At 36.1% G+C, this 26200-nt stretch overlaps 1 protein-coding gene and 1 pseudogene across 1 annotated transcript; both read right to left on the reverse strand.

Annotated features, from left to right (window-relative positions):
- LOC109101441 overlaps nt 1-17837 on the reverse strand; it is a 94513-nt pseudogene extending 76676 nt beyond the window's left edge.
- Nucleotides 17838-19147: 1310 nt separating this feature from the next.
- LOC109101440 (interleukin-12 subunit beta-like) lies at nt 19148-22301 on the reverse strand. The gene is made up of 7 exons (XM_042755414.1): nt 22205-22301; nt 21774-22051; nt 20871-20974; nt 20597-20769; nt 20331-20500; nt 19967-20076; nt 19148-19265 (listed from the first exon to the last, which is right to left on the reverse strand). Exons 1-7 carry the CDS (start codon nt 22299-22301, stop codon nt 19148-19150), a joined length of 1050 nt encoding a protein of 349 aa, XP_042611348.1.
- Between the last annotated feature and the right edge of the window lie 3899 nt (nt 22302-26200).

Here is a 26200-nt window from a genome sequence, read left to right on the forward strand (position 1 = left end):
GAGATTAACTCGTTTAGAGGACCGAATGGGTGTCATATATGACACACACATACCTGAATAAACATTTACAAAGCTTGCTTAAATTCTTATCTGAGCTTGGCTCTGCTCAGTGTATGGAGGCAGAGAGGGAATACAGTGAGGCAGGTAAGTTACGAGCTGGCAGTAATGGCTTTGCCACACTTGGGTGATCTTAATTTGAGCAGCCACTGCTTTTTTCTACAGACACACATTATGCTGAGAAATGTGCTAAAAGCTCTCTCTTAATCTGACACTAAACAGCCAGCTGTCAAACGCAAAGCACCACACTATAATTGTGGACCCATGAGCATGCCAGAGGAGCATTTTTAACTTCAAAGCATAAAAAACTTTATAAATTAAAAATTATATTTATTAATCATTAATAAACATACACACACACACATATATATATATGTTTGTTTGTGTGTTTTTGTTTTTTTGTTTTTATTCCATGTGTGGTAGATCCTCAGACTGTCTCAGACTGATATATAAAACTAAATAATCATAAAATAAACTAATATTCTAATTTAATCATTTAAATAATATACTAATACTAATATAATAATGAAACTTTTGTGTTCCATGGGGAAAAAACAGCACAGAGGTTATAATGACATGAAGGCAAATAAAGAAACAGTTTAATATAATATACACTTCTAATATTCTTAAGCCCGAGCCCACCGAGGACAGAGAGACGATTCCAGCCACAATCTGTGAGCCAGCACAATGCTGAGCAACTGAGTGGAGGATTGCACCGGATGGAGTGCCCAAGCCATCAGACCAGGTACGCGAGCCGGCTACAAAGGCCACCAAGAGGGAGAAAGCCGCGGACGGTGTGAGTGTGGAGAGGTACTCCGCCCCCTATATCGCGGCTGAGGGTGTGCTGAGTATGAGTTGAGCTGAGTTGGTGCCAAAAGGGGGATCTAATAGACTGGGTGTCTGAACTTGAGATCGAACTGCCCCCTCTCCTCCCTCCGTCGTCTCCGCTGGTCCCGTCCAGCCCTCCTTTATCCTTGGTTCCCTCATCCAGCCCTGAGGGGGCTTCCGGTCCAGTGCCCACTCCTCGGAAGTGCCCTCCAGTGCCTACTCCTCAAAAGTGCCCTCCAGTGCGTGCTTCTAGAAAGTGCCCTTAGGTGCCTGCTCCTCGAAAATGCCCGCCCTCCCACCCGCTTCAGACTCCTTCACTGCTGTTGTCTGGCAGCCCCTCTGCTCGCCCTCAGCCCACCATCATTGCGGTGCGAGCCACGTGGGACTGTAATCCTCCAGCGTCGCTGGAGTCGGAGTATCCCTCACCTCCGCCTCTAGCCCCTGAGGCCCGGACTCCGCCTCGGCCCAGAGACCCAGCGGCTCCACCTCAGCTCCTAGCTCCCTCACCTCCACCGTCAACCATTGATCCATCAGCTCCACTGGGTTCCCTCATCCCTCCGGCTCCGCCTTGGTCGGGCGTCAACCCACCATCGCCTCTGGACTCCTCTCCTCTGGCTGCGCCTCATTGCTCCGTCCTGCCGGCTCCATTGGGCTCCTTCCTCCCGCCAGCTCCACCTTGGTCCTCAGTCACTCCAGCTCAACACTCAGATCTCCGAATCTCCGCCTTGGTCACCAGAGCCCTCGGCTCCACTCTGGCCCCCCAGATCCTCCGCATCCCCCTGGCTCGTTGGCTCTCCGTCTCCACCTCGGGTTCCTCCTCCACCTGCTCCGCCGCCGTTGTTCGGCCCACTGGAGTCGGCGGCCATTCCTACTCCATGGATCCTCCCTCCGTCGGCTCCACCATGGGTTGAGCTAATGCCTGTGGCCTGGGTCCAGCTGGACTCCTGCTCCAAGCTCCTCCTGTCTCCTCCCTCCGTCATCTCCTCCCTGGACTTTGTCTGCCGCCCCCCTACCAGATATCCGTCCTCCTCCTGAGCCTCCTCCCTAGTTCCCACCCACTCCCCTCCCCATGTTGTTCCTACAGTGCGTGTGTTGTTCCTACGGTAGGGGGGTGTAATTTCGGGAGGGTGGAATAATTATGTTGTATTTTCCCTCCACATGTGTTCCGTGTCCCTGTTAATTTGTTATTCCATGCACCTGTGTTTCCCCAATTATCTTGTCTTTATAAGCCCTAGTCCTTTTGGTTTGTCGGTTCTTGAACATCTTCCATGTGCTCTATGTTCCCCAATTGGATTATTAAAGACTCTTGTTTCGTGAATTCCTTGTCTCCTCGTTCCTGGCTTCCTTGTCTCCTTGTTTAGTGTGACATTGAGCACTTAATCACCATAACTTGGGTATCTTTCAAAAACATTTACAAAAGAAAATCTGACAAATCCATAAGTGTGTCAGTCCCATTTTTTAATTAATAAAGAAAAATATATTCAACTATATTGAATAAAACAGTCTAAATCAAAATGCATGACAGACTCTCTCTTGGTTGAATGGTAAACACAGTGTTTTTAAGGGATTTTTTTTACTGGCAATCTGGGTTGTTATGGTGGGAGCAGCTTTTCTGTCAATCTCTTTCTAAAGTCTCAAACTCTCACCTTGAGATTTGGTGACCAGCGAACAGCAGCAGAGCGGTGAGCACATACAGGTAGAGCTGCACCAGGTGCTGTCGGGGCAGAGTGAGCAAAACCAGACTCAGAATGTAGCCTGAAAGAGAGAGGGATAAAGAATGGGGTTGCTGTTAGGCCGCTATGTGAGGATGCTGTCAAGCAAACAGAAGGGCTTCTGAGGCCACATCTCTCTCAATATCTATCAGACCAGCAGAGAGAGTCCATTCACTCAGACTGTCAAAGGAAGTCCCACAGCCAGAGCACACTGACTGAATTTGGATATCCAGGTCATTGATAGTCACACCTGCATAAAGTCTTTGGGTATGTTTATAAAAGAATACTAGCATACTGTTCAGTGTGCAGAATATACCATATAGTACCCTGTATTTTTTTTTTTTAAATAGCATACGAAACAGCATACACTATGCACATATAAAAAGTAGTACTACATTACACATTTACTTTGCATTTTTATTTTAGCTCAGTTAACAGTTTCTAAAATAAACATGGTTAATTTGAATTTTAATAACTTTTAAAAGGTCTTATCATTTGGCAGTCTGATGTACATATTGAGTCAGATCATGTGAAAAAAATCAGGTTAGATATTGCAAAATCGAGCTGATTGTGAAATTTACTAGCATATGTAGCCTATATCATTAATGTATAAGCTATAAATAAAGCTGACATTAAGGCCAGTACCATTTCAAATGTGTTATTTAACTTTTACACAACAGTAACCTATATTCTAAACCTGAAATTGACAACTACTTCGTCTATTTTTGGTTTGCCAATAGAAAAATCCCTGTCGCTGTCGAGCAACACTACTGTGTTCGTGTATGAATCAGTGTTTCTGAACAAATCAATTGAGTGAATGATTAGATGACTCACTAATACGCACAGTTACATGTTTCATTGTTAAATGAATTGGTGTTTTTGAAGTAAACAGATAATAATTTTTTTCACTCAAAAAGTCACCACCTACTTAGCATAAAGCTATAACCTGCAGAAATGGTCACAGAGTATGCTCAACATAATGCACTAACACACACACTGCCTGGAATACACTGACAGTCTTTTCTGGAAAGCACAAACAGAAGCAAGCAGAGTGATACACCACTGTTGGACTGGCACTCTTCGAGCGCTGATTAGCCAATCAAATTCGAGGACTGGAACTAACTGCTGTTTAATGTACTGTACATTTTTGTAGCAGTAGTAGAACATCCAGTTATTTCAGGCATACAGAAAATGTGCAGTATAGTTGGATGCTGTTTTGAGCCTGTTATGGTCATCATTGAGAAAACACAAAAGTGGAGGATATAGAATGGAAAGTTTTATTATATTATAAAACGTCCACAATATTTCCTGAAAAAAATGGTGCTTTAAAATGTAAATAGATTCAGTATTATACGTCATGATGAACAAGGCTATTGTAGTACATGATTCAGCCTTCGGTCTGACATTCACTGGCTCACACTGACATGTTTGTGTGTTCAAAAGAGTGTGAGTAGACAGGATGAGGTGGGAGATTAAGGCTTTTGCCATGCACAGATTAAGTTCTCTTTACTCCACTGCCAAACCCTCTTGATACCTCCTGTTACGTAACAGTTTATCTGACGTTCAACACTCATCCTCTCACTCGCTCCTCTTCACTTCTGCCATTCAAAAAATATAAAAACATGGGCCATTCTCCACTGTATAAACACAGCAGAAATACAACACAGTGGAAATATTCTACTTGAATGGAAGACACAAAGTTTATCTCAGTATTGATTAATGTGAAGTACTCTGGCACACTAGCTTGAGCCAATACAATTACCTGGGAATAAAGTTAGCTCTGAAACATGAGGAAGCTCTCGCCAGGTTAAGGTGCAGAGGACTTTGCCATGTTTGTGGCTGGATAAAATGTTGAAAGACAGCTCATATTATCCATAGGCAGTAAAGATGGAAAGTACCTGTGATCTTGCTGACAGTGGATGTTCTCCATTTCTCAATTTAACCTTTGCTGTAGTGCCTTCAGCCAAACCAAACTCACTGTAATTTATCTTCTCCTATATGTATCTTTAAAAAAGATTGAATGGACAATGCTCTGTTTCCTCAATATATTGATAGGGCTAAAGCCCAGGATATATATTTATTAAAATGGTGTATTCTAAGTGTTTTTATGATGTTTGTAGGGCTATTGTCATGCCCTGACATTTGTGCTTTTTTCAGTTTCTTATAAATATCTAAATGGCTAAAGTCTATCTCTCACTGTAATCAGCACAAACTAGGCTATAATAATATGTGAGCAGCATGTTTGTACATGATTGTGTTTTTGTGAGAAAAAAAAATGTTATGCGTGGTTAGTGAAAAACTAAAAAAATGTTAAATCACTTGAAAAAGGCAATAAAACTACAGAAAATTGGTTCCCAGGAATTTTGAGAACTGGAGCTTGTAGCCTAAGAATTTTTTTTTTCTAAATGATGTGAAATCATCTTGTTTACTCACTTACAGAACAACATATATTGATTTAAATTTTCTAAGACACTTTTTGTTGGTAAAAGTCATATGCGAGTAGGCGTCAACTATCATGAATTCACACCTGAAAGACAAAGGCCTGCATAATGAGCTGCATAATGAGCCATTCAGTCAGCTGTGTCACTGAGAGGGATGAGTTACAAGAAAGAATGTGAGGACAAAAAAATCTATATAATTTTATGTTTGTAGTTTATTTAGAATATATTTAATTATCCCACAACATAATTTAATATTCACTGTGAGTGCAGTTAAACAGTTTATTAGGAAAAAATCAAAGCTGACTTTCAAACTGAATTTTTTGCATCATTACTCCAGTCACACAATCCTTCAGAAATCCTTTTAACAATCAGATTTTCTACAAAAAAACATTTATTGTTATTATTATTATTATTATTATTATTATTATTATTATTATTAATGTTGAAAAGAGCTGAGAATATTTTTTTTTTAGGTTTTTTAGGGGGGATAAATTGAAAGAACAGCAATGATTGTTACATTTGTTACAGTTACATTTATTGGTACATTTATATTATTTACATCAAGCTTTTGAATGGTATAGTAGTGTAATTGTTATTGAAACTTCATAATATTCACTTGATTATACATTTAGTCAGGAATTATAGTTTTGGAAAAAGTCTTTGGGAAAAAGTCTAACCAGTAAAATGTTTACACGTTATGTGAAAAACTAGTACAAGTATATAAATAAATAAAAAGAGACTTACTCATGTTTTATGAACTCTGCTGAATAAAGTGCTTCATTCTTTTTTTCTGAGGAAATCCAAATCTCAAATCCTCAACCACATCACATCTTTTTGGGGTGAATTATGTCTTATTCCTCTCATCGCGAAGCAAACAGTAAAATAATAAAAACTTGAAGAACAGTCTCGCTGTTTTGTCTTCTGTTGTGTGGGCGTATTCAAAAGCCGCGCGCTTCAGTGAAACATTTGAATCTCAAAATCGCGCTCGGCGCGGGGGCGTGGTCGCATTAGAAGATAATGAAGAGAGACGTGAAAAACGGACATCGCGTTGTTTTCATATGGATTACTTTATCACAGAATATTTGTTTTCAGCAGCACTTGTTTAGTTTAAAAGTAGACATGTCAGGCTTTCTATAGATATCTCTCTCATGTCTCTTCGTTGAGTATTCACTGAGTTACAGTTCATTTTAATGACGCATTTGTATCTGAAGATCAGCGCAGACAAAGGCTGCGAGACAGCACTCGCTTGTTGTTGTTATCTTTATTTTATAAGTGCACAGCCTGAGTTTTGTTTTTATTATGCACAAAGTTTGTTGTTATTATCTGTATACAAAAAAAAAGTAGACCCTTTACAGATTCGATTGATGTATTGCACTTATCTGTACGATCAAAACTGAAGTGTAATTTTAAGTTCTTTTCGGGGTTATCAGGAGAAAATACCCCCAAAACGCGTATACGCGTTAATCGACTCCAGAGGGTTTGCTCTGTTTCCTCAATATATTGATAGGGCTAAAGCCCAGGATATATAGATATTAACTGTTTGAAAAAGTGGAGTTGTTCTGAGGAAAAAAATAGTAGGCTAAATCGTGCGCACGATTATTTTTTCTTGCATGTCATGTGCGGGGCTCCGTAGGAAGGCCATCTTTAATAGTTATTGCATCCTAGCAGTGTCATATTTAAAAATTTTAATGTTGAACAGACTGGACAGACCTATTCTTTCCGCTTCAGTATAGTGCAAAATCCACAGGAGCTTCTCAGGGCCAGGTGTTTTTCTTAACACTACTACAAACCCAGCAAGCCTGAGATTAAAGAAGTCCACCAAAGTTTCTCCTGACAGCAGCACTTTTCACCTGTGGGAGCTACTGTACTTGGACTCCATCCGCCATTCAGCAGGGGGTCCTGAGGGTACCGTAGCACCACCAACACTGGACAAGTTGCACCTGCAAAACAAAGCTGCAGCCAAGAATAGAATCTGCTGAATCTATGTTAAACAGAACACCAGTAACGGTTAGTGGTAGTGGTAGCTTTGAAATGTCAACACCTAGTCATTGCTTCTAAGCAACAGCTAATAAAGTGCACTACAGAGATGGAAAAAATGAATTCTTTATGTTTTCATAAATTTAGTTTAAACTATATTTAATTTTTAAAAAGTGATTTTTTTTTTTTTTTTTTTACAAATATCATGAATAAATATATCATGAATATTACAGTATTGCAGAGTCACACCACATTACATCCTCTCTATGATAGTTTTTCCTGCTTTTTTGTTTTTTGTTTTGTTTTGTTTTTCAGTATGTTTCTGAATGTTGTTTCCATATGACTGATTCCAAGGACAAAAAATCTGTAACATCAATATGCAAAGTAGAAGTTTTATGGAAATATTTAGAAGGACCATAGTATGGTAACTATGTTTTGTTTTGTTTTTAGTGTCGTTCCTCTACTGTGCTCTAGGGTGTTCTCCATTTGGGGATAAAGTGTAGACGGGGCAGTAAAGTAAGAAATACCTGATTTTTAAAAGGAAAAGCATGGCTTTCTCTCACATAACCTCACTACTTAATGGAGGTTGGATTGAGAAACAAATGCTTCCAGCCCAATCAATTGTTCTTGCTAGATTTGAACTATGTAACTTTGCACTTACTTTGTATATAGTTTAAGAACCGCTGAAATGATGGGCTGTTGTTATTTGCTAATGCTAGTTGTGTGTTTGTTTTGTAGAAGAACTCTTGTTTTCTGTCTCTCCTTCTTTCTTTTGTACTGTGAATTACTCATTGTTGGACTAATGAATAACTTGATCGAAATGCTTTGCTCATCATGCTGAGATCATTCAAGATCAAAGAGTTGCAACACATGCTATGTTTAAGGCTGCAACAAATTATTGTTTCATAATCGATTAATCTAACGATTATTAGAACAATTAATCAACTAATCATCGATTATTTTACAGATTAATCAGTAGACTTTGATTGATTATTCAGCATTTGCAATTAGTTAAAATATTGACTTATACATATCCAACAAATAAAGTTAATCATTTCAGCATTTGAAAATCATATTATGTAATTCCAATTATTATACAATTAATTTATACAAATAAATATATTTGGCACACAAAATGAGATGACAGAGAAACTCTCTCATTCAACATTTATTTAGCTATATGAAAAAAGTAACCGAATTACATTTTGCCTAACATCTCCTTTTAAGTCATATAAAAAAGAAACAAAATAAAGGTAAATGATGAGACATTTTATTTTTGATTACACTATTTTGTTCACAACATAATCTCTCTTAAAAAACCTTATAGGGTTACGATAATCAAAACAATCCTGAGCTAGATCATGCTTTGATCTCTGCAAACCAAACTATCACTTTAATGAATATATATATATATATATATATATATATATATATATATATATATATATATATATATATATATATATATATATATATATATATATATATATATATTTATTTATTTTTATTTTTATTTTTTTTTTCTTCTCACTAATAAAATGATTTTATCATATGCTAACTACACACTGGAGAGCTGATTTATAACAGAAAATCAAGTTGTAATTCTAACTGAAAGCAGCACTGACTCTGGTTTTTTCATGTTTAATACTGCAAAGCTGCTTGATTTAAGGCTATCTATTGCATAAAGTCAGCTTCAGGAGTGGCTGCGTTTGCTGTGAAGCGTGTCTTCTTCTCTTGAATTGCATCAAAGGGAGCTGAATTACAGTCTTGCACTTTATTGTCGACATTGCCGATAATGTCTACAAACTGCCGTAAAGCAAGAAAAAGAAGAAGACGTGTCATGTGCCTGCTGTTGAGAACGTGCTCAGGACAGTTCAAACAGATCGGATATTGCGTGAATCAGAGGTAAAAAAAAAAAAAAAAAAATTTAAAATGAAAAAAACTATATAAATACTGTTCAGTTTCTTGCACAGACTGATCATTTTGTGTTCTTTACACACCAATGTATTGTCACGAGCCACAGGGTTTAATTTGGTTTTGTTTGTGTTTGTTTTTTTGACTCTCAAAACCATGATTCCCATCCACTTCCATTATATGACTGACAGACTGCAACGGTTTGTGTTAAAAATCTTTGTTTGTGTTCTACTGAAGAAACAAAGTCACCTTCACCTTGGATACCCTGGGGGTAAGCAGATAAACATAAAATTTAAATTTTGGGGTGAACTATCCCTTTAATATTTTGAAACAGTTATGCTGTTGCTATAATACAGGGGTTCTCAAACCTCTCCATGAAGTTACCTCCAGCACTGCACATTTTGTATGTCTCCCTATATCTGACACATCCACTTCAGGTCTTGCAGTTTCCACTAATGAGCTGATGAGTTGAATCAGGTGTGATAATTGAGGGAGACATACAAAATGTGCAGGGCAGGGGGTACTCCAGGACAGGTTTGAGAACCACTGTTATAATAGATACAGGCAGCACCTTTTCACTGATACAAAAGACTTTGTTGGAACAATTAAGTCGCCATGAAGATTATCAGCCTAGTGGAGGTCTGACAACCCTATTAGCAAATGTACAGAGACAAAGTTCACTGGGTAAAGTCAGTTGGGAATGTGAAGTCCAGGGGCAAAAGATAAATGCAACTCTCTATGTTATGCAAGATCTCCAGCCTAACCATACCAATTATCCTGGGAATTGATTTTTTTATTAAAGTGGTACTGGAAAAGATTTTATCAAAGCACAGTTCCAGCTATCTACTTTACCGGAACCAAAGATTTTTCCTTTTATGCATCACAATGGCCACTCTTCCACTTACTTTTATCTAGCTATGCCTACTGTTAGTTCAGAAGATCATCAGCAGATTCTTTGAACCACACAAAAGATTGATTCAAACCCCTTCATTAAAATGAACTTGGAGGAGTTAACTTTAAATTGGCCCACAGTGTGCACTCAACAGCTTGGCAGAACAAATTATGTCGAGCATTGTATCACTACCATAGATAAGTGATACAATGACTTCCCCATAAGGAAAAGAGCGTACAAGGTTTCACAGGAGAAACACCAGTTCATCGAGTCCCAAGTTCAAGAGCTTTTGGAGAAATTAATTATCCCATCTCACCATGGGCATCACCAGTGGTTGTTGTACTGAAGAAGATTGGAAGTTCTAGGTTTTGTGTTGATAATCGAGGTCTTAATGCTAAGATACATCTAGACGCTTACCCAATGTCACAAATTCAGCACATTTTGGAGTCTTTACACGGTGCCACTGTTTTTAGCACCCTTGATTAAAAAAGTGGTTACTGGCAGATGTAAATGTAAGTGGACAGTATTTAGAAGACAGCTTTCGTTACATCCTCAGGGATATATAAATTTCTTTGTCTCTCGTTTGGGCTGAAAAACGCCACGTCAACATTCCAAAGACTCATAGAACACGTGTTGATGGAAGCAACACTAGGCAGCCATTATTAAAATGCCTCTTGGGCATGCAAGTGCAGTTCCTATATCTTTTAATGGGGAAACATCAAATTCTCCAAAACTGTTTGCTAAGCTTATGATTAAATTTTATATTTGAAATCACTAATGAAATCTGACAACTGTCTCATAAATTTAGTTTCTTTTGCTCAAATAGCATTGTAAAAGCTTATTTTTCAGGCTAGACAAGCCAGTTCGTATGTGCAGTCCTAAGCAGAGGTCTCCAGAATGCTGACTGTTTCTATAGCAACAAGGACTTCTAATGGCAGCTGCAGTGACATGATGACTTTTAATGATTATGGATTGGCTCTTTTATTCAGAAGGCGGGGCTTCCTTCGATAGAGCGGCCATATTGAGGATTGCATTTTTCCCCATTCAAAACTATACGAGTGACACATCTTGGGTATTCTATAGTCTTTGAGGGAAGTAAAAGGAAAGTGCTGCATGGTCTATATTGATGACGTTGTGTATTCTAGTAACATCATTGAACATTTCCAGCATCTTCAGCAGGTATTTGCATGTCTTCATTAGGGATGTAACGATTCACTCAACTCACGATTCGATTCGAGTCACGATTTTGACTTCATAATTCGATTCGATTTACGATTTATTCAATTTTTTTTTTTAACTAAATGATATTTAAGACAAATTATTAATTAATGGGTCCTTTTATTATTGCTTGGACAAAATGCTGTACATTTCTTTGTGAAATTGAAATATAACTATAATAATATACTAATATAGCACTTGCATATTATTGCTCTTTTGTTGGTTTTGATTGCTTCTGTTGTCCTCATCTGTAAGTCGCTTTGGATAAAAGCATCTGCTAAATGACTAAATGTAAATAGAATGTAAATTGCATTTTAATCATGATCCAAATAAAGATGTTGCATTCATGCAACATGAGCAGTTTTTAATTTAAATTAGATTGTATAATTTCGAAATTTTGAAGCAAAAACAGAATGGTTTCACTTCAGTTTTGTAAACGATACATAAAAATATCTGCATGAAACTTCAGCGGACGAGCTGAACGAGACGCAGATTCACTCTCTGCCAGCAGGTGGCACTTAAAGCCTTTCCTTGGTTTCTGCTGTTAACAAAGCAGCGCTGCATGAACTTTAATATGCATTATACAGAAGCAAGATGAAAAGAAAAAATACCATCTAAACTTTTCTAAAGACAGTAAGTTCCCCTCAGACATACATTCATATAAACTCCTGCCCCTAAATGAATCACGATTTGTTTAGCATCTCAACCGATTTGAATCGTCACATATTTGAATCGATTTTCAACCGGCTCGCAGTTAATCGTTACATCCCTAGTCTTCATAAAGCAGATCTCACCCTAAATCTTAAAAAGTGTAACTTCATCCAATGCTCACTTGCATTTCTCTGACATATTGTGACCCCTGAGAGAGTGAAAACTGATCCAGCCAAAATCTCTGCTGTCAAATCTTTTCCTGTACCTCAAAAGGTCAAGGATGTACAATGGTTTCTAGTAACTGGTATCCCCTGTTTTTCTGAAAGAGCAGCTCCATTATATGCACTGAAACAAAAGAATGCCAAGTCGGAATGGACTGAGCAATGCCAGCAAGCTGTTAAAGACATTAAACAAGAACTCATGCAAGCACCTGTATTAATCACTTCTGATTTTAGCAAGCCTTTTACAGTTCAAATCGACACAAGCGATATTGGCCTTGGAGCAGTCCTTACCAAGAATACTGAAGGGGAAGAGCATGTTGTTGCTTTTGCATCATGTTTGTTAAGAGGCACTGAAAGATCCTATTCTGTATCAGAAAAGGAATTTTTAGCAGTTGTATGGGCTGTAGAAAAATGGAGGTAGTATCAGGAAGGGAGAAAATTTGAATGTCATCACCAACCACACCACCTTGACATGGTCATTTCAACACTCTAAGCCGCCTTCTCATCTGATTCATTGGCCCATAAGACTGCAGGGCTTCCATTTTTGTGTCATATACACAAAACTTCTACTACCAATGCTCCTGGACTTTTACAGAGCACTTGTGTCATTGAACCAGGATATATGCTAGGTGTGAAAATTATGGGACATTTTCCCCAAATTAAATATCTACTTCTTGTTGTAAATTATTTTACCAAGTGGGTAGAGTTTTTCCCAATGAGAACCGCAAAAGCATCCCTCATCGCAAGAATTCTGGTAGAGTAAATTCTCACGAGATAGGGAACACCAACTTATCTTATATAATATAGATACTCAGTTCACCTTTTAAACTTTTTATGCAAACAATAGGGTGTAAATCAGAATCTTACTATGGCATATCATCCTTAAACAAAGCTGACAAAGAGAGTCAACGGGAACTTAAAAGCCATGATTACTTCTTATATAGGAGAACAACACAAGCAATGAGATGGATAGCTGTCGGTATTCCAATTTGCTATAAGCTCAGCATGGCATAACAGAGTACAGGATTTTCACCAGAAGAGATAGCTCTTGGCCTGTAATCTGAAAGGACCAATGGAGAGAGCCCTCCAAAAGCCTCCCGATCCTGAAAATCCTGCTTATCCTACCTTGGACCGTCAAGAACTGCTTATTAGCATGGTAAAGGAAAATGTGAAATGAGCTCATGTCAAACAAAAGTACTACGACCAATGACACAGATCATGTAAATGTCAAGTTGGAGACATAGTTTGGGTTTGTGCCCATCCCTTATCTATAGCAGATGATGGCTTCATGGCTAAAATGTCACCTAAATGGAAAGGTCCATCAGTAATTAAAAAGAAATTAGGTCCGGTAAATTACAGAGTTTCTTTTAAGGGTTGATCCTGTCTCCATATACTCTTACCATGTACAGAATCTTCAAATTTGTCACGATTGGAAAAAAATTTCATCAAGGGGAGGAGTATGTAACTGACCATAGTATGGTTACTATGTTTTTTGTTTTTTTTGTTTTGTGTAATTCCTCTACTGTAGGCTAAAGTCTGTTCTCCATTTGGGGATAAAGCGTAGATAGGCAGTAGAGTAAGATATACCTGTATGATTAAAGGAAAGCATGGCTTTCTCACACATAACCTTACTGCTTAATGGAGTTGGGATTGAGAAACAAATGCTTCCAGCTTAATCATGTAAGTGTTCTAGCTTGTTTTGAACTTTGCACTTAGCATACTTTGCACTTTGTAACTTTAGACTTACTTTGTATATAGTTTAAGTAGCTGTACAATTATGGGCTGTTGTTATATACTAATGCTAGTTGTGTGTTTGTTTTGTAGAAGAACTCTTTTTTTCTGTTGCTCCTTCTTTCTTTTGTACTGTGAATTACTCATTGTTGGACTAATGAATAACTTGATCAAACGCACTGCTAATCATGCTGAGATCATTCAAAGTCATAGAGGAAGCTTGGAGCGCTGATCATTTGGAATACTTTTTCTATCGGACTATTGTATTTTTTGCCTTCTATCATCATTGGGGACTTTAATGTTTGTGTTCAGTGCCTGCTTCGGCTGACAGACTTGTATTCATTCAAACAGATACGTCTTCTTTTCTTTTACATGGATAAATGACACACACAACAGGGATTTTTTTGCACTCAAAAGACTTTATTGATTCCTTTCCATGCATATACAAAAGTGATTTGTGGTTTGCTTTATTTTTATATAAACACTTTAAAATAGCATACCGTGTTCTGTGTGGTTTTCAGTCAAGGGCCCTCCTTTAAATTAAATTTTGTGATTTAGCACCCTTGAGCGTTCTCATGGGGATGGTTACATAAGGAAAATAAATAAACATATAAACATCTATTTCTGTTAATACAGAAACAGAAAACAAGCTCATCATAAGAGGTGTTTTCAAGTTACTGTATGTATGAATTGCATTTTGAATAAATTATTATAGAACAAACAATGTGAATGAACATCATGTCACTGGTAAAAATTTCAATGTGTATTCATTCAAAACTATTTCTTTTTATTCTGTAAACTAGGTTTACAGTGTACAGATTGATTGTTTTGCACTTTTCAATTTGCTGGGTGGTGGTCTCTGTTCTAGAGTCATTACCAGAAGCAGCCATTCTTATTTTAAAAACACATCCACATGTAACCTCAAAAGCCTCCTCTCCAGGGTAAATAACAGCCACATGGGCAAAGTGCATGACCACACACACATACGAGACAAGTCAGGGTCAGTAGGGTTTGTTCCTTTGGGTACTACACAAACATCTGCTCCAAAAGCCAGTTTTCCTGGAGTCTGTGGCTTTAATTAAAGTTTATAAACCATTAAAACATGGGGTTATGTGGGTGAAGTTGTAACAAAGTCTCTTATAAACAAGACAGATAGATAGATAGAAAAACAAACATGAACCACTGAGAAGGGGAGAAAATAAAAGTCATTCACAAACATCAACACAGCATGATCCCTGTGAATAACTCGTGAGATGTGTCTGTTGGGATGTGCGCAGCAGATAAATGGGGGCTTTTTAAAACTCAGGACAGGGGGCTGAGAGAGACCTGTGGCCTGAATCATTCGCCTGTCAGCAGGACCACAGGGTAAATAAATAAATAAACAGTTAGATATAGGTTTGAATAGGTTGCATTTATTTATTTTCATATGATTTTTCTTTTGCATATGAGGTATTTTGCCAGCTCATTTCAGTTTTTTCCATTCTCCACTCAATCACCTCTCTGCCTGTGCCACCATTACTCAAATGAGTGGCAATCTGGAGTAATTTGATGAACAGACCACCTGGCTGACCTCTAGAACAAAGCTTTTCTCCTATAACAATTGCAAAGAATCTTCAGAGACTTCTTGGCTGCCCTGAACTATAACAAACCACATAGTAGAGCATAGCATTAACAACGCCAAAGTCATGAGTTCAACTTCCAGGGAAAGCAAGAATTGAACAAATGTATGTTTTATAACAGCACTGTAATGATTTAGCCAACCAGATATCATAAGAAAATTCTTCTTTTTTTTTTTTTCAAGGTTGTGATTTAGTATGAATTTGTACAAAGTTATCTGAATGGTTTCATATTTTTATAAGTAGTCATAAAGGTTCACCCTCTATACCTAAAATCCAATGGTGTGTAAGTAGATTGCACAAAAACATATTAATAAGATTGTACAAATTCACATGAATTAGCCACTAATAAGAGAAATAAGTAAATTGATCTGCTGATGAAAGCCATTCATTCCCTCACAAAAAGTACCTTGGTGAAGATGGTAATACAATGGTACAATAATGGCCATTTTAATGATACCAAATGATGACACCTTATTCATTTACCATGGAATAACCCAAATATTGTCATGTAAAAATTTGTCACTCACCCACATAATGAAGGTAGAGGGCCAGGTACTTGTACTGGAAGAGGGGGTTGTTGTTGAGGCTGCTTCTCTGGATCTTCTGGAAGAATGAGCTTACATCCCAGCGGTACAGCACCTCCAGTAACATGATACTGGGGACCCGCAGGCCCACATTCAGCACCGCCTCCACCCGCTCCTTCACAGCCATCACTGCTGACTACCGCCAACCACACACAATTCACTGGCACTATCACACACCAGCACTGCACTGATACGAGATAGAGAGACACAAACAGAGATAGAGAGAGAGGTTCATGACAGTCTGTCAGTAAAAAAAAAGGTGTTGTCTGAAGACAAGCCCTAATCACAAGAGAGGCTCTGAAAACAAGACCAAAAAAAAAGAGAGAATTTTTTCTCAACTGAATACAGCAGAAAATACAAAAAGTTTGTATGTAGGCTGTAATTAGGCAGACTAAATATAAAATGCGGCAGCATTGTGCACTGAAGATTAATGGACAGAGTCAAACACTTTATTACATAACCTGTTTGTTTCATTAGAGCTGCTTGTTTTTAAAACTCACACAAAACACAGCACAGACAGAGCATAAAGCAGTCTAAAATAATGTATACCATAACCTACCAAGTTTCCACAAAACTATAAGCAGCAGCCTTATACGCAAACAGTTACATAATGCTAAATGCAATGCATCTGTTTTGCACTCAGTGTGCTAAGTATACAAACTTCTGACGGAGGAGTTAATTTTTTTGTAAATTCGTTTGTAAATTAACTTTTTAGCCGGATGATTAGGAAAATGCTTCGCCAGCCTATTGTTGCTATGGTAACCTCGTAAGATTTTGATAAGAGTGATACCTACACTAACTTTTGTGATTAATGAAACATTTCAAATCCCTTAAAACGTCTAATTTTCTGTAAAAAAAAAAAAAAAAAGAAAAAAAAAAAAAAAAAGAAAAAAAGAAAAAAAAAGAAAAAAGAAAAAAAAAGGCTTCTCTCTTCCCAAAAAAAAAGTGCTTTATAAAAAAAATAAAAAATTAAATTAAATAAAATAGCTAAGCCCCTCGACCCTTACCCCTGACATTTCGCACCCTGATAATGTATTTTCTAATCTGAAACTGTCGAAATGGTCTACAGTAAACCCAAGCTCATTGAAAATTCATTGTGTGTGACTGGCTGATCGCACTGTTGCAGTACTAAATAAGCGCGTCTACAAAAATAACTTAATTTTCCGTCATATTTAAGTAAATAAAAACAACAAACGTGAGTATATGTTGTATTGTTGTTGTCTGTAACGTTACATTGACGCGATGCTGCTTTAGCACGTTGTGATAACCGGTTTTAAACGTCTTTAATAACAGAAAACCTGCACGGAAATATAGTCAAGTCGCACGTTATATATAACATTTGGATGAAGCTATATGCAGCACGCGGCTATCTCTCTCTCTCTCTAGAGATGCTGCTATGAACTGTAGTGACCTCGGATAAGGCATGTCCGGATACCCCGCTAAATGAACCGCAATTTAACGGAGACAAAATAAACATTCAACTTACACGATTATGACTCTCGCAAGTGCTCGTGACTACGATGTCCGATCTTTATTCTTCTGTCGGATGTCAACCATGTTGACGGAGGAATGAATGGAGTGGTTGGCGGTCTCAGGGAAATGGCATTCCTACCGACGCGGCACCGCGACTCGTATCACATCATCCCGCAGCCATTACAGATTGCCACAGTGATCGGTACTGAGCATGTGCGCCGCGGAGAGCGGATTAGCGAGCGCCGTGGCATCATGAGGGCACAGCACACGCTGAAACTGAAAGAAAGAGAGGGGGTGTAGAGGTGGAATGATAAGGAGTCAGAGCAGACGACTCAGCATTCACAATGGCAACTGTGCTATAAAGATTAAGACCGCTGTAATGAACCAGTTCACGGGCTGTGAATAATACAAAAATGATAATCGACTTGATAATTAGGCTATCTATCTGTAATACTGCCTCTTCACATCTCTCTCTCCCTCTCGCCTGTTTGGCGTTGAGAGAAGTCAGGCTACACTACAGTGCTTAACAATTGTATTTATTAGACCACCACCACCACATAATGTAAAGCTGTGCCACAGCTGCCCTTAACAGTATTGGTGATTATCAAAATCATTTTTTATATTTCTGTAATGGTTAATCCACCAGTATGTGTGTAGCTCTTTAGTCACAGTAGATAGTGTTTCTAATGATAAAAAATATATTATTGTTTAATTTTAAAAAAAAAAAAAAAAATGAACTTCCCTCCTGTATAAACATATGATTAAGCATCATTACATGAGTATGATGTAGCATTCAGGGAATATACAGTAAATGGTTCATTTCAGTAATGAAATACAATAGGTCACATGTTAACCCACAACAGCAGTCCCAAATCAGCTGTCTTGTGGTAAGGTAACCCAAAACAATAGTTTCAAAAACAAGCGTGTCAATAACTGGTCAAAATCACCACCATTTTCTGTTTGCATGTTAAGTGAAAACTAATTTGAAAATTACTGATAGACACTGCTGACTACAAGAGAAACAGAGATCACTGTAGATATTTCAGACCTACTAACTATTTGCATAAAATTACCATACACAACTTTTAGTGAGAGAGAGTTCTGTGTACAAGAGAAACAGAGATCACTGTAGAAGAGATCACTGTAGATATTTCAGACCTACTAACTATTTGCATAAAATTACCATACACAACTTTTAGTGAGCAGTCTGTTTATTATAAGACAGTGTGTGTATGATATATTTTGATTGTAAATCATTTAATTATAAGCATGTAGAGGTTTCTATCAGCCTTCAACAGCACATGTCCCAGAGGGAGTGAGCCAATATTCTCTTTTAGTCTCTATCTTTCATAAGTAGGTCAGCAATCTGTACCCTATTCACTGTTTCTCATAATGATGTTGAGGAAATGCCCACCAGATCAAAGTTTTTATGTCACACTTGTCCTGAAAAAAATCTTTTTTTTTTTTTTTTTTTTTTTTTTTTGCTTAATTGCTTATTAATTGTCTGGTTTGTGATTAGTAGAGTTCAGATCACAGCTGATCAGATCAGTTATTGGAGTTTCCCTTTCATTTTCTTATTTTTTTTATGCTCTTTTTATTATTTACTAGCTTTAATTAATGAAATGGCTGGTTTGTTTGGGCTAGTTCCTCAAAAGTCAGTGTTGCACCAATTGTGTCATTTCCAAAAAACCCAGCACTTGTGTTTTTTACAATTGGCAAGTCATGGTGGTTAAGTGTCACTCATGGTGTGTTTCACATGTGTTTTTCCCCCAGACTTCAATAGAGGACTTGTTTTCACACAACACTTGAACAATCATTGATAAATTGGTTTAGGTGGTTCTTTTGATTTGATGCCCGAACTCTGTTGACATGGGTGGAATAGCAAGTCGCTTTGCTCCACATTGAGATGTGACAGTAATTCCTGTCTTGGGCAGTCTTATGTGTGATCTACAAAGAAAGAAAGAAAGAAAAACATTTGCACATAATTAGGACCCCAACAAAGTCCAAACCTTTCAATGTGTGTGTTATTTAGCAAACTACACACTACATTATAGCTCACACTTGGTGAGACATGGCATGAAATTTTCAAATTTCTTAAATTTAAACATGCAATCAAGACAAACTGAATTATGAGAGTATTGATGTTTTATATCTTATATAATCAAGTAAAGACATCAGAAAACATTGAAATCATAATAAATACATGTAACACAATCAAAATGTACTACAGTTATAAATAATTCATTTAAGAGCATGATAGTGTTATTCATTTCTATTATAACATGTATAGATAAATAGATAAATACATTATTACAAGAACACATACTATGTGTTTGTATTTAATTACATAGTGTATGACCAAAGAAGGTCTAACAGAGTCAGTCAATGTTCATAACCACAGAAAGCATCATAATGTTTAAAATTAATTTTTTTAAAGATGCATAATAAATTATAGCATCTTTAACTTTAGGTCTCGTCTCCTCTGCTTGTTGTTTTTTTCTGTTTGTGCATCTAAAAATGAACAGAGAAATTTTTTATTATAATGTGTGAAGAAAAAAACACATTAATAAAGCAATAAGACAATTTTAATGGTGGTAAAGCAAATTAATGTTTTGCTAAGAAATTTAACAAATCTTAAATACACATACTTGTACTGGTTCCAGTCACCCCATGAGGAATTACAGAATTCATCCCTCGCTCTCTCACACACCGTCATCCCTTTTGTCACTGGCAGCTGGTGACTTTGTGTGAAGAAAATCTGAGCAAAACAAATATTAATATATTTTCAAGTCTAACTAAAAATAATAATACTTTCAATTGTTAAAATGGAAGTCTTGCCTTCACAGAAATAAATTACATTTTAAAATATACTAAAATTGAAAATAATTTGTAATGATTCTAATAATTTTCACAATATTACTGTTATTGTATTTTTGGTTAAATAAGTACACCCTGATTATTTCAAATGTAATTATTCCAAACATTCTTTTGACCAGTAGTGTGTGGGGTTACCTCTTGTGAGTACGGTTTGGAGCAGTCACAATTGTCATGTTTCCGACAGCGAATCTCTTTCACTTGGAACATGAGAGGGAAGTAGGATGATGGTGTGCTCCAGGAGTGTGGATATTTGACCTCTACAGATGTTTTATTGATCCTACTAATAGGCACCATATCAGGCCTCACTAAGAAGTGCAGAAAAAAGATCATTTCATATTCAAATGAGCAGCATTCTAATTCAGTATTCTAAGACCCCATCTTAGCGATTTTTGAGAGCTCACCGATATCCATGATGTAGAACTTTGTATTGTAGGATTCAACAACAAAGCTGCTTCTGAAGTATATGGTCAGGTTGATGCGCTCTACCTCCTCTGCATAGGGACAATAGTCATGGTCTAAGCATGTGATATTCCTACTGGAATCCAGACTGCAGCTGATGTTGCTTCCACCAGGGCTGGAACAGGATCAGTCAAGTTATTTATATATTTATTTTTTTTTTCACACCCCTCACATCGTTGCAGATTGCAGAACCTAAGGTAAGATGAAGAAACTTACCGTGTGGCTTTGATATGAGCAACATGGCCATTCCTATTTGCATCCCATGTCCAATCACATTTGAAGGAACCTCCATAGTTATTTGTTGAACAATCGATGTAACCCTTGTTTGGTAATACAATAAATTAAAAAATAAAATTAATGATAATGAAATAAAATAATTATATAATACAATTATGAAACCAAATTTAATAAAATAAATAAACAAATATATATATATATATATATATATATATATATATATATATATATATATATATATATATATATATATATATATATATATATATAACTGCCGTTCAAACATTTAGGGTCAATTTATTATTATTGTTATTATTATTATTTAGAAATTATTACTTAGTAAATTGATCAAAAGTGACAACACAGACTTATATATTTATATATGTTATTTATAATGTTACAAAAGATTTAAAATCCAAATAATTGCTGTTCTTTTGAACATTATATTCAAATAATCAAGATTTTTTTTTTTCCAAAAATAAAAATAAAAAAATTACTAAGCAACATTGTCAACGCTGTATACGTTAATAGGAAATGTATTTGAGCACCAAATTGGCATATTAAAATGATTTCTGAAGGATCATGTGATACTGAAGATTGGAGTAATCACTGTTTAAAATTAATTAAAATACATTAAAATAGATAACATTTCTATTGTAATAATATTTCACAATTTTACTGTTTTTACTCTATTTTTGCTAAAATAAGTAATGCCTTGATAAGCATTTTTTTTTTTTTTTTTTTACAAATCTTACTGCCCCCATTATTTTTAAAACTGCATGGTAGAAATAGAAACTTTAGTGTAAAATGTTTCATTGATGAAGTCTTGAAACTATTTAACATTTTTTAATTTTTCAAATTAATAACTCGACAATTTTATACTGGGTAAAAGAGGGTTGTACCTTTCTTAGGAGTATTCTTGATAAACTTCCTGAAGGTCCACTGAGCCAGCACCAGTGTGTGGTTTAGGTAGGATCCCTCACTATTGAAACACGAGTAGTTTCCCCCCATCCACCCCTCTACTGTGACGACGATCCTGTTTCCTTGAGCCTCCAGATTTTCATCATTTCTGGTCCATGTAATATTTTCCCCTTCATACGCTTCTCCACAGATAAGTGGCACGTTTACATCTTCACCTACATTGACATTCACCACAAGCACTGATGACAGACAATTGAAAAACAAATGAGAAGTGCAAATATAACAATACAAGCCCCAATATAAATTAAATAAATTATAGCAGTTTATAAGTATTTTGCAGATATTTTACATAGAAACAGTTCTTTAGACATGATTCAGACAAAAGAACAAACCATTTGGTTTAAGTGTCCAGTAGCTCTCTTCTGTTTTGATGGATCCATCAGCAGAGGACTGGAGAAACAACAATGTACTCAATAAGAGAAAAAACATCTGTTGGTGGAAAAAAGAGAAAAGTTTAGACTGCAATTATATGCTTAATCATTGGTTCTCAGCTGTGGCTCCAGGTTCTTACATAAAGTGAAAAATCAATACAAAATGCAAAGAATAGTTAGCAGCTAAAACATATAGTTGTGCATTTAGGAAAGCAAAATGAATAGACTTATCAACTTCTAAAAGAGACATGAAAACGTTGTATCAAGTTAATTTATTTGTTAAACTGGTAAAAATCATACTTCACTTGTTTATGCATGCATACAATTGCCAGTTTTCATGTCATGTTAATAATCTTACTTATTATTGGGCCTATGCAGTAAGTGGTAACCTAGGCTGTACAAAATTGTCCTTAAAATTTGATTTTTTTTTTAATGACCATGTCTAAACTACATAGGTATTTTATACATTTTGATATTAAATAAATAATATATGTGTGTGTATATATATATATATATATATATATATATATATATATATATATATATATATATATATATATATATATATATACAAATAATTGAGTGGTTCTTTTCATGACATTATAAAATGAGATAAGTGACTTACCCTTGATCACTCAAAAATCCAGAGATTAACCTCCACAACCAGATTGACGTTGATTTGTTGTTGTGTTTAGTGTGCAAGCTTATAAGTAACGTCTCATGTTGGACTTTTTGGCCAGGAAAAGTCCAATGCAGGTTATAGAGGAACTTCAAACCCTGCATGAGCAACTCCAGAACCTAAGCTGTTCTCAGATATCATCACTAATTATCTCACTTCCACTGGGCCTTCTCACTGTCCTTTCTCTTCTCTAATATCGGGCTATTTATATACAATCGTACAGCCCATTCAGAACAATATGATTCTTTACTGGATTGTATTATATTTGGGCAGGAAAACATAATATATGAAATTGCTAATTGGTTTCCAATGTGTACTATGTGAAGAATTCAGTCTGAAGGGCAGGAAAGATATTAAGTCAATGTTTGTTTTCAAAGCCTTGGGTATTTTTGCCACAAGTTCTCATCTGAAAGCCAGAGGATGATTTACCTGGTTGTGTTACTGTCTTTGATTTGCTTGTCCTGACTATCTGTTGGTTTTTCCAATTCAGTTATTCCCCTATTCTCTCAGATAATGACATTTAGTGATTTGTACTTTAAGATTACTGTTAAGAAATTTCACAGTAAATACTGATGACACTTTTCAGCCTAACACATGAAGTGTTTTAAAAGATGCCCAGATAACGTAGAAAAAAGAATGAAAGAAAGAAAGAAAACAGAACTCTCAGTAGATGTTATAAAACCTGCAAAACATTGTAATTTTTACCAATAATAAACACAAACAATTCTATAGGAGTCCAGTTAAAGCTCGTACTGAAATAGTAATATTATAATCCAGACGAGCTGAATAAAACCACAAGACCAAATCACCTCTTGTTTACAATTCATTTCCAAGGGCACGTGCATTTATGCTATCACATTCATAGTACAAAGGAGATGAAGTGAATACAACATTGCTTACCAAAAGTAAATATAATAAAACTACAACAGATACTTTGAATATTTTCAGATATGTTCAGAAATATGCATCCAGGGTGCGAATGGACCTGCAGCGGTGCAGAAATGCGCTTCAGTTTTCCAATGGAGTGTGATAATGCAGCACAGCCAACAACAAACAGACATGAAGAATGACTAAAGTGACTTAATTATGAGCACCACAATTTTGAATTAAATAAACTAGCATTTGTAAAGGCCTGAAGCTTTGAAGTAGCCTAGTTGTGACGGCCATAGATGTTTGAGATTTCTGGCAAACCACCAGCATTTCAAACATTTTCAAAATATGTAATTTGTAAAAAAAAAAAAAAACAACCGTGTAGCCTAAGTCACATCATAAATTGTATCAAGTTTTTTTTATAGGTTAGGCTATATGAGATTCAACTCATTTTTTTTTTTTAAGTCAGTTCAATTTAATTTAAGACTTATACAACCAAGTTGATTATAGTTAAAATTTTAAGGCAGCAACTGAATTTAAGTCTTTAAATTGAAAATTGGTGAATATTGTTTACAGCGTATTTACCGGAAAAAACGTTTGGTGTGCGCCAATACGAAAGCCATAAACGCGGACCTGTGGAAAGTGCCTCATTACCATGGTAACAGAATTAATTGTAGATTGACAGTGGAAGCGGTTTAACATTATTTCAGTCAAAAGAGCAAAATTAAGTTTAAAACGGGCGTTTTCTACGAATATCTGAATTTAAACAAGTTTCACTGTCTTCTTTCACTGACTAACCCTAAAATAATTTATGATTATTTTTGTCTGCTGGATTTTCACGAGAAAAAAAAAAAAAACACACTGAATGGTAAAACACACTAATAATTGTTAATTCACATTTCCTCTTTAACTTACAATAACATGAGTACAATTGACAAATCTGTAATTTTTTATCAATCTTTTTTATGAATTTTTTAATTCATTTGTAATAGGCGGATACATTACAGTGGAATTTCAGTTGTTTGGAATAACTGTTGTGCTTTTCTTTTCCCTTCCTCTGACGTTCAATTTTACCGTTTCATGAAGCATGTGACAACAATGGGGAAAAAAACACATAATGCTGACATTTGACATGCTGGATTGGGATGCTGAAGGAGAAATTGGCTTTAAGGAGTTTTATATGATGGTCTGCATTCTCCTCAGTAGTGAAGTACGACATTCTCTTACAAAACATGACCACATCAAAAACAGCCCCTCCACACTATACCACAACCTTACAGGGCTCACAATATCTGAGCAAAAAGTCACTTCCTCTGTTTGATGCTGCAGGAAAAACCCCATTTACTGCCAAATTTCCTCTGGCTTTATCATTATTATTGTTTTATGAGAGGATAAGCTTGGTTGTGATGAAATGTCACATGTGCTGAAATGTGTATGTGTAAGTAGCATGATGTGGAAGAGACTTTTTATCTGTCACCATTTCCTCCCTGTCTTTGAACTGTTGGACATGGACGGTAGCAAAACCATCAACCTGAAAGAGTTTAAGGCTTCTGGATTCCTTTTTAACATTCAGGTGTTCAGATTTCAAAAAGATCTTGAACATGTTTGACATCACTGGGGACACACAAATATTTAATCTGTTTAATAGTGTTTAACATAATTGTACAACCCTCAATAATCAGTAACATATGCAACCAAATTTTGCACTATATACTGTTTTTAACCCAGTTTGGGTATTTTTTTAACCCAAGGACTGGGTAAATATAGGACAGAACACATGTTGGGTTAATTTTACCCGGCAAATTGGGTTGTTTATTTAACCATTTTTACTATAATAAGCTATTAGCAAATATGGAAAATATTATTTATGTGGATTGTTGTGTGATCAAAGAATAACTTGTGCATATTAAATCTATTTGCGAGCATTAAATCTAAGAGAGTTTCAGAAGTTAACCATGATGTGCATGGATGCCCAAAAGGAGTTCAAGAAAAAACATGGAAGATTACACCGTCTCATGGACGTCTGCACACATTTTGTGAAAGAAGATGAACTTCATTTACTTCACTGAGTAAAATACGCTTGAGAAATAAAAATAGTGTCTTCTGACTATTTTCTGTTTTTTTTTTTTTTTTTTTTTTTTTTTGACTACTGTCTGATGTACTTAAAGGGAAAAACAATAGTAGCCTAAGTATCAAAAGTAAAACACAAGAGATAATGAGGTATTTGTTAAGAATGATATTGTAGTGGTTATATATGTGGATCTATGTAGATCATACACTAGTCACATTTTTTACTTAAGTGAAAATTTCACAGGTTATGTTTCATTTCATTTTCAGTTCATTTCTGTAAAAGATACAAACCTTTACATTTTGGCTACCCAAAAACTATTTATATATTTCCATGGTCA

Source organism: Cyprinus carpio, unplaced genomic scaffold (assembly GCF_018340385.1).
Source record: "Cyprinus carpio isolate SPL01 unplaced genomic scaffold, ASM1834038v1 S000006695, whole genome shotgun sequence".
In the NCBI taxonomy this organism is placed as follows: domain Eukaryota; kingdom Metazoa; phylum Chordata; class Actinopteri; order Cypriniformes; family Cyprinidae; genus Cyprinus; species Cyprinus carpio.

What these genes read in the sequence shown, in the direction of transcription:
- LOC109101440 (XM_042755414.1), bottom strand. Translation starts at nt 22,301, where the DNA reads ATGTTTTTTCTCTTATTGAGTACATTGTTGTTTCTCCAGTCCTCTGCT. An exon ending in CTGGACACTTAAACCAAATG is followed by an intron (nt 22,052 to 22,204) that starts GTTTGTTCTTTT and finishes GTCTGTCATCAG; the next exon opens with TGCTTGTGGTGAATGTCAAT. An exon ending in GTTCTACATCATGGATATCG is followed by an intron (nt 20,501 to 20,596) that starts GTGAGCTCTCAA and finishes TGCACTTCTTAG; the next exon opens with TGAGGCCTGATATGGTGCCT.